This window comes from Chelmon rostratus, chromosome 14 (assembly GCF_017976325.1).
Source record: "Chelmon rostratus isolate fCheRos1 chromosome 14, fCheRos1.pri, whole genome shotgun sequence".
NCBI lineage: Eukaryota > Metazoa > Chordata > Actinopteri > Chaetodontiformes > Chaetodontidae > Chelmon > Chelmon rostratus.
The window spans coordinates 8,408,201-8,427,061 of record NC_055671.1 but is presented as its reverse complement, the minus strand read 5'-3'; the positions used below and the strand labels follow the sequence as shown (position 1 = coordinate 8,427,061).

At 39.7% G+C, this 18,861-nt stretch overlaps 1 protein-coding gene across 6 annotated transcripts in view; it reads right to left on the bottom strand.

The window, feature by feature from the left end:
- Positions 1-18,013, bottom strand: part of LOC121616998 (RNA-binding protein Musashi homolog 2) — a 238,794-nt gene extending 220,781 nt beyond the window's left edge. For all 6 annotated transcript variants that reach the window (XM_041951942.1, XM_041951943.1, XM_041951946.1 and 3 more), the window contains exons 1-5: positions 17,880-18,013; positions 17,509-17,549; positions 17,133-17,214; positions 16,492-16,576; positions 5,787-5,828 (exon numbers count right to left, since the gene is read on the bottom strand). In XM_041951942.1, the coding sequence (XP_041807876.1) occupies positions 5,787-5,828; positions 16,492-16,576; positions 17,133-17,214; positions 17,509-17,549; positions 17,880-17,941 (312 nt within the window). In that variant the 5' untranslated portion in view covers positions 17,942-18,013. The remainder of the gene's footprint in view (positions 1-5,786; positions 5,829-16,491; positions 16,577-17,132; positions 17,215-17,508; positions 17,550-17,879) is intronic.
- Between the last annotated feature and the right edge of the window lie 848 nt (positions 18,014-18,861).

The window sequence follows — 18,861 nt, the reverse complement described above, 5'->3', positions numbered from 1 at the left end:
GTGAGGGTACTGGTCAATTTGCCATTCACAGAGAGAGACAGAGAGAGAGAGAGACGGAGGCAAAGTGAGAAAGACAAAGTGACAGCAAAGACAGAGAGTGAGACAAAGAGAGAGGCAAAGAGAAAGACAGGGATGCAGCTGCCAGGGATAGGCCGACACTAACAGCAGGCCACGAACAGGGAAGCCACAGCCACAGCTGTCACAGGTTGGAGCAAAATTTGGTTGCTTTGATGGTATTTTTGACTGATAGCCCAGAATTACCTCAACCAGTGTACTGCCACACTTCACCTGCCTCCTCACTGACATTAACGCAAGTAGTTTAAAGCGGTACGTTTCCGGAAAGAAAACTGTCATCGCAAGCAAAATAAACAGAGTGTCTGGAAGTGTTGTCACAGCTGCGTCTGTGCAGCACACATCTATTTTGTGCACAGATAGAGTCTTCTTGCTGCATCCCAAAGACTGCCAGAGACACTGTGACAACCTGTTTGGGACGGCTTAGATGGCAAATCCCTTTATGGAGGTGCAAGGAAAGGGTTACGCCCATTGCTCTGTAAATGGTCGCTGCTACTTCCTTTCATTTCCATAACAAGCCATCAGAACTCATCTCCCAGTGAAGTGGCCACAGTCCCACTGGCAATTAAAATCATGCTGGGACATGCCATGCTTGTGTGCGACTCCACTGTGGGAAACAAAAGCAGCGGCAGCAGCGGTAATGACGCCAACAGTTGAGTGGTAAATCTTGAGCAATGTCGGCGGAAACCGTCGCTTTGATTTCTCCAGGAGACTGAGAGCAGGCCTCGTTCACATCTTTCAGTGTGAACCTTGCTGGAAAATATCAAACACGGAGACAGCAAGAAACAGCATCATCTCTTCTCTGTCTTCTTTACCACTTTCTATACACAGCCACAATACTAAAAAGGCACATGGGTTTCCTTTTGAAAAGAATCACCAGTATCTTGACAGGCTTGATATTTAGAAGGAAAAAAAATCAAGTATCGGGACTAAAATCACTCTTGGATAATTTGGGTATGAAAACAAGGATATTTTTTGTTATACACAGTCTGGCTTGAATGAAAGGACATGCATTTTTGACTATTTCAGAATGAGCACTCAGATTTTGTGCTATATTTCTTAAAGTTACAAATAGTAGTGACCAGGAAATCTTTCAACATACATATGACATGTGAGTATTGTATTACGATCCTCTCTCCAAGCATCACATTCTGCCACGACATGGCATTGTCGTGATAAATGTTTTAGCATAATAAAAATAATGTGCTTTAATGTGGCTGCGATATCATGCAGGTAGAGAGCTATGCACAAACTCATAGAACTGGAGTTACATTGAGCAACTACTATTTTCCTCACTATAACACCAACGTAGGAGGTACGAGCAAAGCACGCCAATTTCTCTGTTGCTGGCCGCAAGAACCAAAAGTCTTAATTAGGCTATATGTTGACTAATCATTCTACTTCAGAGTGATTTGAGGGCTAATACAAAGCAGGATTCACTTTAAAATTGAGCTCAGGGTGGATCGATACCGACTTCAAACTTATAACGCGTCAGTTTTGCCATTATGTTGCTTTACTGTTTAATTTACTGGTTAGCCTGTTAAATTTAGACTTTTTTTTGTTCTGCGGCTAATATTACTTGCATCTATTGTAGATCCACAGGCTGGAGCAATATTAGTGAATTTAATTTTGAGGGGCAGAATGAATTTTTTAATACATTTTTCTTTTTCTTAACATTGCAGTAGAGTGAAAAGAAGTGGAGTATTCCCCTTAATTCAGCAATACTGTGATATAATGCAGTCACCGAAAAAAAAAATGCTGTGATATAAATTTTAGGCCACATTGCCCCACCCCTCGCTTCTCCCAAACTGTAGAAAACAACTGTCTACGTCAAAAATAATATTATGCTTTTTAAGCTTCAGTGGAACATAGCAGTAATGCTACATCACACAGCAATGACCACATATTTATTGAAGGAGGCAGATGTTCAAAGCAGCATTGAGTATTTTACATTGACAGTGAGATGATTTTCATAAGGATCTGTATGATTAAGCTCAACAGGTGACTGACTGACTGATCGCATCTTACATTCACTTCACAGTTATTCATCAGAGAGGCATTCTTAACACTTAGGTGCGTATGACATCCACTAACCACTTTCCTGGGGGCAACCCCGGTAATGCCATGACACTATGGCAAAAATAATAAATGGTGATGAAAATATTTTGATCATCAAATCAAGCCAGGCAGAACGTTATTTGTCCCCAGAGGGGCAACTGGTTGTGCAGCAGTAAAAAACAGTAATAACACACAATATCGCAAAACACACAAAGCAATTAAATACAACATATAACAAGAGGTAAGAACATAGAGCACTACTAAAATCAAAGAAAACAATATTAACCAAGCGTGGTTGCGTGGTAAACCTGATATTACCTTTTACTATCGCAGCTGAGCAATGCAATGGCTGAGTCTATGACGGAGTGTTTGTGCCTGTTGGTTTTGGCTAGTGGGTATTTAAAGAGGGAACCTGTAGGCAAGGTCTGAAACTAGGTGCAGGGGGTGGGTGCTGTCAGACAGGATGGATTCTGCTTTCATTAACAACTGCGTGTTATGTAAAATCAGACAGACTTCTCTGTTGAGTATCTGTGTCACTGCTTCAGGTCTGTACTCATGCGCATATTTTTCAGAAATATGTATGATATATTTTTCCTACATTTTTTTCCTGTAAAATCATTATAACATATCTATTGCAAGGATTGCATTAAGTAAAATAAGTTTTGCTGTTAACAGCATGGATTAAGAAAGGCTTCTTGTGAAACTAAATGTTGAGATGCTGAAACATTTATGTTGAAACCCTGGTTTTCTAAAGCTACTTTTAACTGCCTATCTAATAAAGCCACAGCTAACCCCAGCCAGGCTGAATAGGCTAGGAGGAGACAAGGCATAAATTGAATGTGCATAAAGCACTTTGCATCACATCATCATTGTTTAATCCTTTCATTCTCATCTGTCAATCATCTGCAGATGAAACCTAATCCGTGAATATTTGTGGGCTAGCCCGCATTGATACCTTTGACATAAGTTGTAAGCACAGCTTCTATTTTTAATACGTAATGTCCACTTTTAAGTCTTCAGATAGGCTTTCGTGGTGTGACATTATTCATTAGTAATGTGTGCGCCACTTTGCATTTCTTTAGCATGCCTCCTTTGATTGACGGGTCCTGTGGTTATCTCTCATTTGTGCCCTTTACCAATATTCTAGGGCAGATGGTCGCAAAAAACACAAGATGCAAATGCAAAGGGCAGAGCAGAGGCAATCCGCACTCTGTGACTGATTTGTCATATAAAATTCTCCAGAATTGTAGGTATAAATCCTCTTACCAAGTTGACTTTGTCATACATGTCAAATCAGACTGTCTATATAGTGGAATGATTATTTCTTGCCAAACTCCTTTCCATCTGTATCTAACCGCCTCTTTACAACGGAACTGTCCATGTTTTGGGGCAGTGTCAGTTATGCCTGCTGATACAAGTTGTTTTTCCTGTGATCCTGTCATCCTGGTGCAAACACCTTCAGTTGTTTACAGTGAAATGTCCTCTGTGTTCACCTTCACTTCCTGTCTGTTTTCAGCATTAGTCTACGTGCTGTACATACTGTATAGTTTTACCATACTGCAGCATTCAGCAGTGGGAGGTCATTGGCAGGGTTACTTGTGAGGTCATTGTTAGCCGTGAGAAAATTAACGCTGATTGGTCTCGTCACGATTTGCTCCCCGAAGCCCGTGCCACCGAGGCACCTGCCAAGGCGAGCTTCTTTAAACAAGAACGAGGCCTATTCAACAGCTGCATAAGCAGCCAGGCAGCCAGACAGTGGAGGGGAAAGGGGGACAAAAGAAAGCAAATGCAAAACAGAGAGGACTTTCTAAATGGGAACCTCAGAATGGGACTTCTTTTAAAGGTCTTAAATCAATTGAACAGAAAGTACAAACCCATGCAATGTTAATCTATCTGGCTTAATCCCATTGCTTTAAGATCCTTTATAATCCACATTCAATACAACCATTTTTCTTCTCTAACAAGCTTGCCCTATAGCCATTTTATAAATCATTGGTACAAGGCTTTTGCAGTGCCACAAATTCTGTTATGGTGTCATTATTTCACCGAGTTATGAATCATGCAAGGTAGAATGACAAATATGTTTAGACCAGTAGAATAGCTCAAAATATTGCATTTTCTTCTCTGAGTCATTGTGAAAAATATATATATAACACTGTTTTAAAAAAGATTAACAATAAACACAACAGCAAGAGTAGTTTCTCGTTCACTTAAAAATTGGAAGCATCATCAAACATCTGAGCTGTTTTATTGCACCTTGGACTTTTATGAGCAAGGCTCAGAACAGAAGAAGTTAAAGTGATATACTTGCTATGTTAGAAGTGTGGACAAACACTGGTAGTTTCTCAACCATATGCCGATATCCTTAAGTCACCATGTGCTCTGGCTTTGAAAGCTTGCACCGCCAATTCTTCATTTGAAACCTGACCAACTCTTTAACAATGCCTCTCTCTGATCCAGTGGGAAGGAGAAAATCTATTATCGATTTCCACCTGGTTTAGGTGGAAAAAGCCCTGATAGCGCTGCTGAATAGCGCTGCACTGTACTGTGCTGTGCTACAGCCTGCACACTGAAGCTGGGGGATGGTGTGAGAGGGCATGTCAACAAAGCCCTTGACTACGCCACAGCACCATCTGCACACGCTGAAAATTTAATTGTCAATAGAACTGCTCGAGACCAGTAATCAAGAAAGGGAAAAGATAATACGCATTATGAGGAGCTCATACGACAGTTCCTGCGTGATTGGAGTTTGGCTTATCTTTTAAATCACCCATTCTTTCAATGCTAATTGTGACTATTTCTACATGCATGCACCACGATTAAAGACATTTCTAAATCACTTATGTCATTCAATCACATTCAACTCAGAATGCTACAGAAGACAACTCAATAGACTGATAATTCAGCCAATAAATGGAGTTCATCACTGCCAATGACAAGTCACCAATCATTTCTTGCAAATTCAGTCAGGCTAATATTGGGCTATTCAATTCAAAATAAAACTCTCGCCATTTTGCATTAATGTGCACCTTCAAGAGCAGCATCTTGATTCCGCTTTGTAATTCTCAGACTTCCTCTTTTCCACAGCAGAACAAAACTTTCAACCAATAGGTAACGTTCTCTGCAAATAAATTACAGCCTTTCTCCTGTCAGTCACGACAACATCGAGCCAACAGTGAAGTTATCAAGTTATCAAGGTAAGATGGTCGCACCACTTATGCTCCGTTGCAATAAAGGGACAATAAAGCATGATTTTATCCAATTCCTCTGCTGCAACATCATGTCATTGTAATAACAAGACAGTGTTCATTTCAAATTACCTGACATTAAAAACAACTATGATGAGGGATGAAATGCAAATATATGCATAAAAGCACTGACGTAGGCATAAAACAGTGAGATAATACAGAAAGCAACATAACCCCAATCATGCTGAAAATTTTCTTTAAGTCTAATACGTCCAGCTTTAATTGCTTTGGTGAAACAGCGTAGAGAAGGCGAGAACAATAAAGCCAGACTAGGCCTTTGCCGACAATAACAAACAGACAACCACTGCCTCTTTGTATCTGCTGTGTGAGCACACAAAATTAGGTAAGCTAGTGACATGAGACATAATCATTTTCTTTGAGCAAGGTTAGTGACCAATTTATTCTTACCTTAGGCTGGGCGCGACGGGGAAAGGCAACCTTAGGATCAATCTGAGAATGAGAAAAGAATAGCAAAACTGTTGTTAAAAGACAAGCTGTGATATTTTAAGGCAATGAACAGGTGTTGAAAATATTTCTATAAAACCAGGGCAGCAGAGTACACCCATTCACACAGTCACATTTTCAATCCTCTGTGGTAAGGGATAAATACTAGCATCTTAATGGCAGTGATACATGTCCCAAACTTAAGGTATTCATATTTGCTATTTTCAACTCACAATGATGATAATTCATCGGAGCCATTAAGATTTACAATGGCTGCATAATCAGCCTGTGGTGATACAGTCTGCTTTTGAATTTGAGAAGCATTTTCAGAAACTAAAGCTGCATTCAAGAGCTGTCAAAATTATTGCAATTAGAAAGTAAGTGCACGTGAATGGCCCAACAGAAGTGATAATAAGAACAAAGAAAGGAGGATTTTTTAGAACACAATGGGTCTGCTAGAATCAGCCTTACTTTTCTCAAATTTGACACCATTGTTTTCCCTCTGTCCCTCGCTGTGGTTAAGGTTAAAGTTATTTTCACTAAGGAAAGGCTGAGTCATGGTTATGGTTCGCTAAATATGCCACAATCTGTCTCGCAGGAATGTGCGCCAGCTTTGATAACTCAGATACAAAAAAGACAACTGATAGAAAATGTAATATCGTATATTAAATAGTTGTGATGCAGTTGTATTGATGTAATTTCTGCCACCAGGGGTCTCTCAATCAATCAACACAATGAAAAACGATGTAGCTTGATGACACCCTGCAGTAGCGTGGGATCATGGGAGTTGTTGTCTTCATTGTTTAACAATCAGTGTTGCAGATGAAAATCTATTTGACGTGACTCAGGTAGAAATGTTACGTATTAACATTCATTCACGTTCGCAGACTTCATGCCTTCCTCATCCTCTGATGTGTCATCTGGTGTTTCCCGTGTTTACCCAGAAGTTGCTGCAGCTAGAGGGGTTAAAGAGGATGTGACGCCACTGACAGGAAAACCGAATGAAGCTGTTACCTGGAATACAATTACAGATTTCTGGAGGTTTTGGGATTATGTAACTACACAACTCAACAAAATAACATATATCTTGTCATTTTAATGGAGAAATGTTATATACTATTCATTTAAATCAGTTCCTAATTCAATGCATGTTCCTACTGGGCTTTTCATTTTTAACACCATTTAATGCACAAGGCAATAACAGAACCTTATTAGTCAGTATATTAATCCCTATTCTAAAACAGCCAAACGTTTAAATTTACTGTTGGCCTCTTAGCTAACGTGCCTTAAAGTATCTTATTAATTAAACTGATGCAGAGATTTGGCTCAATAACTGCTTTGTTTACAAGTTAAAGGTCCAGTGTGCTGGATTCAGGGGGATCAATTAGCAGAAATGGAGTACAATATGGAATCACCTACAATTAAGATTCATTGCGTTTTCGCTGCCTTAGATGAGCCGTTTATATCCACATAGGTTGCAGAACTTTTTTTAATGAGTCCGCCATGTTGTGCCGCATTGTTTAATTACAAGTAACCCAGAATGGACAAACCAAACACTGGCTCTAGGGAGAACCTTTCATATTTTTTGCGGCTGCCATAGGCGAGAGTGAACAGGGGGGGGGGGGGTATTCAGTTGGTTGCAATCTGCAATCTCACTGCTAGATGTCACTAAATCCAACACACTGGACCTTTAAGTACTGTCAGGATCTTTAAGCTTAAAACACAAGGAATTTATATCTTGAGCACCGACTAATGGTAGTACACAACTTGTTATTATGAGGATTTGAATACAGCTGGCCAACACCACTGACCTCATTACTTACTGTAGCACAGTGTCTACAATTGATGAAGCTCAATGACACATTCTAGGCACACCGTTCACTGCATCGGGCAATGTGCTTAAGGATACCACATATTAACTGCTGCTAATTACTGTGTGAATTAGCTTCCAAAGCAATATATTGCCGCTACCAAATTATCCGCTGGTGCTGCCAATTGATATATATTAAAAAAGAACCACAACCGCTTTAAAAAAAACACAAAAAAAGTTAATGTGGAGGCCAGCCACACCATCATTCTGCTGGTCATGGTCTCGGCAGAGGCCCGCTTTTATTTTAGGCAGGAATCGCTGATTGAATATGACAGGGAGAAAATGAGAGTCTGAGGCCGGTGACGCCTCCAGATATTGCCAAATAACCAGGAGGATGCGTCAGATCAGCCTGTTTCTCCATCTTGTTCTTGTTATCTCATTAGCTTCATTTTCCTCGTTAATTTCACTGGTATGAAGCAATGTGGTGGGGGGTCTCATCAACCTTGCGCTTACAATGAGGAGGAACTATCTCAAACAGCAACGTTATCCTAATTTGTTCTTGCCTGGATACGGATGAATTTGAAAGAGAGACTTCCCCAAAAAGATTAACAGATATAATAAGCTTTTTGACATATCACTAATTTGTGCTGAACAGGAATTTTCATGTTGTGCCACATTTTGCTGTGCTGAAATATTTACAATTAAATATTCTATGCATTCACAAAAGCCACCCCTTCAGCACAGATGGACTTATTTAAGAAAAAGACATCTCTTCCCGCTGTGAAAAACAATGGAAAGAAAATGAATCAAGGAACACGAGGACAAAACACACCATCTGCACAGATCAATTAAGCCAATGAGTACGACTACGTTTTAATGCGTTTGAAGAGAAGCCATGATGTGCAATGTCATTGTCATCTTTTCTGTCAGTCTCAGTTATTACTGTTATCTTTCTAAATCAGGTCAAAATGAGAAATGAATTCAATAACACCTGGGTATGGCCCCTGCTTGTAATGAATTTCATTTAAAGATTTGTTTTAGCACTTAGCCCCAGGCATAACCAATTCAAACTCAATTATTTTGTGCACCCTATTTGAGCAAAGACAACACATTATGCTTTGAATACCAAAGTCCTATACTTGGTAATGTATCTTACTTTTCAAGCCTACACAAAACATATCAAACCTCATTTCATCATATTGCATAAACTAATTGTTTTCCTGTCCTGCTGAGAATCCCTATTCACTCGGAAGCTTCCAGTTTCAACATGCACAAGAGAGCGCTTTAACACAGCAGCGATGGAGGTCATATTGCTTTCTGTCAGTTTAAAATATGATCAAAAAGAGACTATCATATGCTCAGAGTTGTGTTAAAAATGAGGCTATGATATCGCAGATTGTTTGAATCACACTCACAGCAATGCAACCAAACTAGGCAATGAGGACTTCCTCACCAATCCTTCTGAGAAATGCTGTAGCAGCACCTTTTTAGGTCACAACTCATGATGAATGACTCCTTTGAGAGATTTGAAATGAGGAGATGTAGCAATTGTTTCCCATCGGTTTACACATTCGTGTGCATGTGATTTTTATGTATGTAAGTACCTTCATACTAAAGGCCAAGAGCTATAAAGTATGCATCACCCTTTGACTGGATAACAGTGCCATTGAACCAGAGATTATGCTGTCTCGGTTTCACCTGATACTTCCTTCCTGAAACATTTTCGTTATGCAACACACACATACCATCAGGTTTGGGATCAGTCGACCGGGCCTGGGTATAGTGCACTTGTTTCAGTCATTCCACAAACAGTGCTTGCGAACGTTATTTCACTCGAGTTTTCATCTGTCAGTGCCTTAAAAATGTTAGCACTAATTAGAAAAAAGAAAAACCTATTAGTGCTTTACCTGGCGTGTTTTGGTCCATTTTGATTTGGAGAATGTACTTTTCTTAATGGTTTGGAGGGGAAAAAAAACACTCTCCTGTTCTTACTGTGCTATTGCTTTCACCGTAATTTTCACATTCTCCATCTGCATCAGTTGAAAGCAACAAGTTTGGGCATACTCTGGGGTTTGCTGAAATCGACTCTGGAACAAATGGCGCGCTGATGAAGCAGCTTGGGAACACATGTACCAAAAAGCACATTTAAACACCTGGGCACAAAATAATTCCTGCAACGTATTGATCATCATAGATTGAAGACACAATAACCGTAGTGTGGAAAGCCAGACCTCCCATCCAGCTGTAGCTGTACGGTTATTATCTAGTAGCAGGTAAAGTGCTTTATCAACCCCCCTCTAGGAAATTTCTTTATCATGGAAACATCACAAGCAGTGCATACAAACTAAACAGCACATAAATATTTAGAAACCTGACTTGGAGCTGAATGAACAATTTGCTCTGAATATGAATGTGCTCCACCTTTGAACATTATGTTTTATTGGTTGCTAGATTAGCTGCTCAAACGAGGGAAGCCAGCACTATTAAGCAGGTAAACACCTGGAATTTCTCTTTTGTTTATTATTTTCGTACTGTGGCAGTATGAAGGTCATTGGGACAGCAAACTTCATTAAGGAGCATAGAAATAAACTTTACTTGGATTGGCTTGACTGACTTACAGCAAAATCAAAAGGTGATGATGGCCATTATTGTCGTCTTGTAATAATCAGATTGTTTTACATGTTGACAGAAGAAGCAACAGGATTTTAATACACCGGAATGGTCCAAACACAGAACTACGCAGCCAAAATATCATATCGTGACTGACTGAACGACTGTAATTAATGGTATAATGTAGAGCTGCAAAGGTCTACAGTATACCTATTAGTCAATCGTAAGTCAATCAGCAACTGTTTTGATAATTTTTAGGTAATAAATGTTCGATGCAATACAGGACAAAGTAAGTAATAATAGTAATAATAATAATAATGAAAATTGCATCATTACAAAAACATTTTCTAAAAGTTTTTCTATTTTTTTTATGTATAAGCCACGACAAAACCATAATTTTAAACTTGACCCAATTCACATATGATTCAGACATTATTTTGTAATTTGTAAGAAAAGGACATCATTCTTATGGGTTAGACTGGGATATGATTGTCATACAACTGCCTGTAGGATGCATACGATCCTTTTTTCATCGATTAAATCAGTGTAACCATCTAATGGTACCTGTTATGCACAACTGACTGGCAGCCATTAATATGATGTCATTGTCAAAGGGCTCTGCAATTTCGGTATGTGTGCCTTTTGCAATGTGGGTCAGATTTCAGATAAATCTTAAGCATCTGACCAAGTTTACACAGCTCAGTTCATGAGGAGCACAAGGGCACAGCTAGTGACATGCAAAAAGATGTGAAGCATCTCACACCGGTGTGGTCTGTGTCAAGAGCTTTTCCCTCACTCTAAAGCAAAGCTGGCCTCTCTAGTGGAGCACTTTTAAAGTATTTGCTCACCTTATTCCCTTCTCAAATTAATACGTTCCATATACATTTGTTATATGATGAAACATGATCTCACACAGAACAAAAGAGGATTTCCTAAAGACATCATACAACCTGATATGTCAACATAATAAATGGGTACAGAGCAAGAGTAATCCCCCCAACCCCACCCCACCATCTTTTATCTTCCATAGCCTTTTACTACGGGGTCTCTGAGGGCTGCTTCTGCATGCAACTGCGGGGGATCAGGGCAGAGAAACAGCATATATCTTAAGTTCACATCTTACAAAAGGATTTCATATATTAATGCAGCTCCTGGGTAAACTCTCTTCCTCTCTCTTAAGACATATCTACACAAGCATGATGATGGGGTGTTCAAGCTAAAAGGAGAAGGCTTATCAAAGCTTGCAGCTTCTCCCAACTTAAGTTTGTGAACAGGCCCACAGGTGTGCGTGTGTGATACCAACAGAACAGACAAGAAATTAAAACACAAATGTTTCATATCTGTGTTGTCAATCTTTACTGATTTTCGCGGTGGAATAACATCTCAAAAAGGCAGTTTGTCATGCTCCTCAAATCAATAATGAGAATTTCACCAATGTCATGCTCTACAAGCAAATTGGCCATCTTTCTTTTTCCCCTTAAAAATATGCAACACCATTATGAGAATAATCCAGATTCACTGGTTTTACACAAGATATTGCATTAGTGCCTTGACAAACATCTGATGTTCTGTATGTACCGACAAGAGACAGATACAGCATGAACTAATAACGCCTTCAGCCATAATTAACTGCAGAAGACAGAGCACCTGCTATACTGAAAACAAGAGCAAGTCAGAGTTCAGCTCACTGGTTAGGCTTTACTTCCAAATCCTATCTGATGAATACCGTTTAGATCGGCCCAGAACAGCTGCTCATCCATGCCTTTTCTCATCCTTCTCTCCTGCGTTTTTCCTGCCTCACCTAAAACATCGAATCTGTAAGTGTGTGTTCACCTGGGGTCATTTAATAAAGGCTGGAATTACCACAAAACCAAACTAGAGTGCATTGTATGTCCTGAACAAATTCATATTTCAAATATAACCTTTATAATATTTTCTCAAATTTTATTTTTTTTTTAATTCTACCATAACTGCTTTGGATAAAACAACATAAAAGCCAACCTGGAATCAATCCAGTGCCTTGTTAGACTGTAAACTGTTACTTTTCAAATGCAAAATCATGTACTATGATCTCCCCTGTTCATACCAGCCTGCCTTGAAACATCCTCGGGAACAGATGCTAGGAGTTGCATATTTCTAAACTGAACAAAGCATCATGAAAAATGGTAAATATGTTCTGAATTACCAGCATGTGTGTTTTGAAGCCCCCGGCTGTGCTTCCCCATATGTCTCATTCACATTCATCCTAGTCTGAGTGTTTTCATAACCGGACGAAAAGCAGAGCACAGTAAAAAAAAAAAAAAAAAAACAATACCAAAAAAAGAAGAGGAGGAGGAGGAGGAGGAGGACTGTGATGGTGTATCTTGGCCCATCCTGGCATTTTGGTGGCAGTTGCATTGATTCTATGGCTCTATTAACCTCAACCACAGGCAAATGTTACACTAAAATGATAATCCATACTGAAATCCTAATATCATCCTTGCATCAGCATAATTAAAGTAAGAAATACCTCTTTTGCATTTGAAATAATATTACTTACTAATAATAATAGTTACTATGCTGTGTGTTTGTTTGTCAGAATGCCAAAGCTATACTGATTTAATTCACACATCCAACTATATCTGTAAAATAAAATGAGATGAACAAACAAGGAGATAAAATGTAAATTAGATATGATTTCCACTTTGCCTCTACGAATAATATGACTCAACCTGTTCACAGTCACAGTACCTCCAGCCACTCACTCCTTTCAAGGTTAGTAGGGACAAAAACACGGGTAAGGAGTCATTCAAGCGCCACAAAAGTAGAGGGCTTGTATCAAACCAACATCTGCAAACACATCAAGAACAATCCACATTTGCTGGACCGGTTCATTCTTTCCATTACTGCTGAGCAACTTTCTAAGAGATATGATAGATCCAAATGCAATGCAATCTTGATAGTGTGAATGTTAAGATATACAACAGCACAGCAGATACAGCCCAATGACTAATAGTAAGGAAAGCAACACAGACAGCTGCCTTAGCTTTGTAATCTTCTATTGCACGCTGACGGATAAACAACGGCACATTAGCAGCTAGGAAATATCAATTTCTGCATTTATTTGAGTCAACGGGGTCTTTGGTATGTCAATTGCACTGTCAAACACTCATCTGATTACGATGTCCAGCAAAAATCTGTTGTTTGTTATGACAAAGGCATGAGCTATCCCTATTATTACAGGACTATCAGTATCATCAATATATTTCAGCTTTGGGGATATGGAGACAAAATACATGGAAACAAAGCAAATAAATTACACACAAAAAAAAATGTTTCATTAACGTCAGATAGGGATGCAAATCTGATTTGGCTCCAGAACTTTTTAAATATAGACTGTGTAAAAGTCAACATCTGATACGATTATGCTAAGTAAGAGCTATTTATTTGGGCAGCCCAGTGGCCTAAGGGTTTAGGACACTGACCACGTAATCACAACGCCCCCTGATCGAGTCCGGCCAGGCCTCTCCCTCATTTCCTGTCAGCTCTCTACTGCATGCTGTCTAATAAAGGCACCCAACACAATACTTCAGACACTTCTGAAAGAAAAGCCACTCCCAAAACATATGGATTTTTTAGGACGGATAATACCTGACAGGTAATAATAATTAGAAAAGGAAAGATTTCAAAACAAGCCCCAAGTGACTTGCCAATTAGGTGCGGACAGATGTGGAGCCAGTTTAGAACGCTTCTTTGGGCCTGTGCACTAATGCTACAATTCAGAGAAAATGATGATTTGATGTCAGACCTTAAAATGTCACGGTTCAGTTCTCACGGTGAGGTGCTGTCAGGTCTGACGAGTATGACCTAAGTCTGACAAATATCACCTACAGCCAACAATAAGTGTGATATAATACACTTATGTATGCTTGTATCTGTAGCTTCTGTATCATTTTTATATGGCTATAAAACAGAGGTGGCTCAATCAAAACTGGTAATTCTGCATGACTTTGCATGCTACTTAATATGCTTCACAGGAGCAAGAAATACCAGTCTTTTAATTCCAGCGCAATACATAAGAGGCCAACAATATTCTACAGTTAGACAATGGCAGTACGTATACAGCTTCAGACAAAAGTTGGGTAACTTTAGTAAATAAAACAGAATCAAAGACCTTCTTCTTATGTTTCTTATGGGCGAGAGAAACAATGTAGCTGTCAGTGAGTCAGTCGCAACATAAATGTAGCACTGGTTTGAGACTGTGCTATGAGCAGGAGGTCATCAAGTTAAATCCAGTGAATATCTTAACAGACTAATTAAAAATGCACAAGGAATTTAATTCTTTCCTGCTGCCACTACCCTCAAAGTGCCCTCGGGCAAGGCACTAAACCAACAACGGCTCCATGCACCAGTAAAAGACTGGAGCTGTACCAGCCAACTCTCAGGTAGAAGTACATTTTTATGTACAAGCCTCCCTCACACATATTCCCCCGACCTTTACTGTATATATATATGCTGTCAAGCTGTCACAAAGTTGTTCATTCAAAATGTCAAGCTTGAAGTTATCAACCCGCTCTAGATTCTGCATCAAAGTGTGTTTGTATCGTTACCCCTTCAAGCAGCCCCTTAACCTGCTTCTATGTACTCTCCCCTCTACAGAGGCTTGCCAGTTTGGCAATACCATCAGTTGTACTGTAGTCATTTCACTGCCAAGAACTTAGCTGTCCCCCTATATTCACTGATTCACCACAGAAGTGCACCGTGTGTCTTACTCCCATTACGCAATAACAGAGCTGACAGAGCTCACACATGACATAAAATGCATCTGCACAGGGACAATAATGCACAGCTGAGTCTGATCGAGACACTGACCCACCTGAGACTTCAGAAATATAACAGGTAGGTCTCTGGTGGGTTAAGAAGGAGACTAATTAGCTTACAGCTGCATACCTGCCATCTTTTTGCCCCATAATACTTTTAGATTTTGTGTTATGAATAATTTTGGAACAGTATGTGTATTTTTTATGATGTTAAATTACTCATTATTAGAACAGCAAAAATACTACTACTACTACTACTAATAATAATAATAATACAAATAAAGAGCAGCAACATAACCACAAACTTTGAAGCTGAATGAATTGGAGGGAACATAAAGTAAGGTCCACTGGGGCTCAAAAATAAGATTCCAGTGAACAACAAATTGGCATTAGTTGCCTTATCCTACACAGATTTGGAGATTATATACTGCCACTTGAAGGAAAATCTATTTGTCTTTCAAAGCCCTTAAAAATATTTCTCCATCTAGAGTTGCCTTCAGCCGAGGTAGCGAACGCAGAACGTTTCCTCAGCGTGCACTATTCCATTTCCAAAACTATGCTGGCATATCTGTATATTACCACCTACGGAGGAGAAATCCCAGACAAATATAATTTCTGCTGAACCCTGTCTAATCCATCACTACAGACATCTCTCAAAAACGACGAGCACCTTTAACTATTCATTTACGGACAAATTTCAAAGAGGCAAGCAGAATCCACAATGGTTCAAAGTTTTTCATAAATGAGCGTGTGGGTGTCTGTGAATCAACAGCCTCACTTATGCAAGACAATTCAGACCGTTCTTTAAAACTAAATAAGAATTTCTAATGGTCACACTGTTCCACTGCTACATTTATGTAATCGCATTATAACAGTATGGTAGCAAATTGGGTTGAGTAACATTTCGCGGTTGAAAAAGTTTTTAGTAATTTATGGTTTGGTTTACTCACCAATACAGAAGTTTGTTTTTGACATCAGGGTAATATTATGTGAGGGACCGTGTTGTTTCAAACCTATTTTCACACTCTTTCAGTATCAGTGCATTAGCCGTGATACAATGCACTATCTGCTGGGTCAAACAATAGCGAGGCAGCAGGCCCGAGACAGCACGCCCTTCAGTGGAACATGAGATATATGCACGCTGCACATGTGGCTGCAGCGAAGAAGGGGGCGTGTCAGCCCCATTCATCCACAGAAGTGAAAGTGAACACATAATATTAACCCTGGAGTTGTGTTTTATTGCTAAGCTTAGCGTTGAAGGGCCCATCACGCATTTAGCCTATATACATGACCTTGATCCACACAGCCTGTTAACCTAAGAGGTGTTCCCCAACAAGGCCTCAGGCAGTAAAAAGTCACACAGTTATGACAGGGCAGAACAGGCAGAGCAGGGCAAACACAAAATAAGAAAATAAACACATATATCTAAGTGTAGATAAAATGAACTCACCGTCTTTGAGTCTAATTCATGGTGTTGTTGAGCTAAGACTTTATCTACACTGGCAGCATCTGTAAACGTAACAAACCCAAATCCTCTGCAAAAAAAAGACAAAAAACAACCGTGTTAAAATACATACACACAAAAGCAAAAATTGCAATACATTTTGTTTATTGTAAATACAAATGCTAAAAAAAATAAAATATTACGACTTGCCACAACAAACTGCACAACAGCAGGCATAATATTCCTATGACCTTATTATTGTTGCAAATATTCTCTGTAAATGTGTTTATAATCCACATTATGGACGTCCTGTAGCAGATTGGAGGCAGAGACTGAGCACCTCGCCGATCATTATTTGGTATGCTACAATACGAGACGACACCACACCAACATTGTGGTGCAGTCACAAAGTCAATGTCAAATTGCATTCGGCTGCAGCTTTACAGCAGTGAGCATTTAAGCTTATCTGGCTTGCTGTGAAACCACACGCAGGCGCGCGCACGCAGGGACACACACACACACGCGAACACATGCGCGCGCGGACACAGAAACACACATAACACGCTGGATTAATACTCAACACGGACAAAGTAAGCGATATCGCTGCATGCAGCGGGGAGGAAAAGTAGAAAAAGCCCTGTATTTACCTTGAGCGTTTTGTCGTGGGGTCTCTCATCACCATACATTCTCTTATTTCTCCGAATTTACTAAAATAGTCTCTAAGGCTGTCTGTGAATAGAGAAAACATGTCGGGTCATTTGACAGAAACATATGGGCATGCTGTTGTCACTGTATTTCAAAAACACCCCGCGATGCGCATAGGGGTCGAATAGAGGACTTCAGATGGACGGAGATCAAAAATAACATCGTGCGCACACACTGGTGAGATATCCCATACAGTACACTACTGCACACAGTGCACATTCGCACATACACCGCCAGCAGCTACACCGAGCACTCAGTCACAGCGACAAAACAACAAGAAATGCTGAGATACGGCGTAAAAGAGAATAACAGTCTCACCTGGTGAGGTTTGCCAGCTGAGGCCACCGATAAACATTTTACTGTAAGGGGAAAACACAACAGAAGTGAGTCCAGATGTCAGTTCGGCCATTTTGACGACTAACTACTTCTAAAAGCGACCTTAAAGGATAAAGGAAGACTATGGAAACACATTCGCGCTTGGTAATTACAGTCTATCTACATGAAAGGGGGGGGAGGCCACTCTCGCTACAAAGCTCGGGTCTTTAAAACTGCATCTGGAAACGCGACCCGTGCACGGTTTAAGTGCGTACTGTGGGGACGGATCCAGCACGGCAGTCGAAGTCCTCTCCAAGATGTTGTAACATGAAAAAAAACCCGTACCTTAGGATTAAATTTAGAAAGATTCTTACCCCGGGTCATGTTGTGAATCATTTAGGCTTCCGGATGTGGCTTGACTCCCGTCTCCTTCCATATCTATTTCAAACTATAGGCTTGGACTACAGTCACAGTGACAGACACACACAGATACGGCAGGAGATATGCAAAGCCCCGCTATGAGAATATTACTGAGCCGGGAATGAAAGCGTCACACGTGGGATCAGCTCAGCCCCCTGCTCCCTCCTCCCTCTCTCAGCACGCTCTACCTTGGCCCACAGGGGGCGGAGCCTGCCTGTGTCACCTAACCAATCCAATTGACGTCAATTCAGGCAATCTGCAAACCAATCCTCCGATTTCTCATTTAATTAAGCAATAAGCCACTAGAGGTGAAAGTGGCTTATTGCTCTTCTAAATCAGTGGACACACACAACTATAAAAAAAACAAATAAAAATATATATCTTATTCGTAATTAGTACATGTTATCATTCAACCTGAAAAGTAAACCTTTACAGAGCAGCAGCGCCTTTTTTTAAATTAATCTCAATCATTTGTGATTCCTCCGCCATACAATATAGTCCCTCAGCAAAGTGGGGCAATTCCTGTTTGCATGTTAATACTTAAATGATCCTGTTTCTTATGGCTCACGAGTGTTTTATCAAGAAATAAGCAGCGTTTCATTTTGCTAAAAGGGGCATGAAACGGGAAACAAGCTGTAAAATTGATAATAATGGTCGACTGGCACAACTTTATATTTAAAAATAGTGAAGGGAAGCATGCTGATGTGTTTATAATTAAACAATAATTGTATACAAACAAAAATCATTGAACATCTTCCAGGGACACTTTTTAACAGTAGCTAATAATATTGTTATGATGCATATATATCATATATTTGGCCAATTAGAGGTGATTTTTTTACAGTTTTAAACAAAACCATTCTATTGAACCAACAAGTGTCTTTTTATTGTGTTTACATGTTATATTTAAGCATGTTACACTGAAAATTTTCAAAT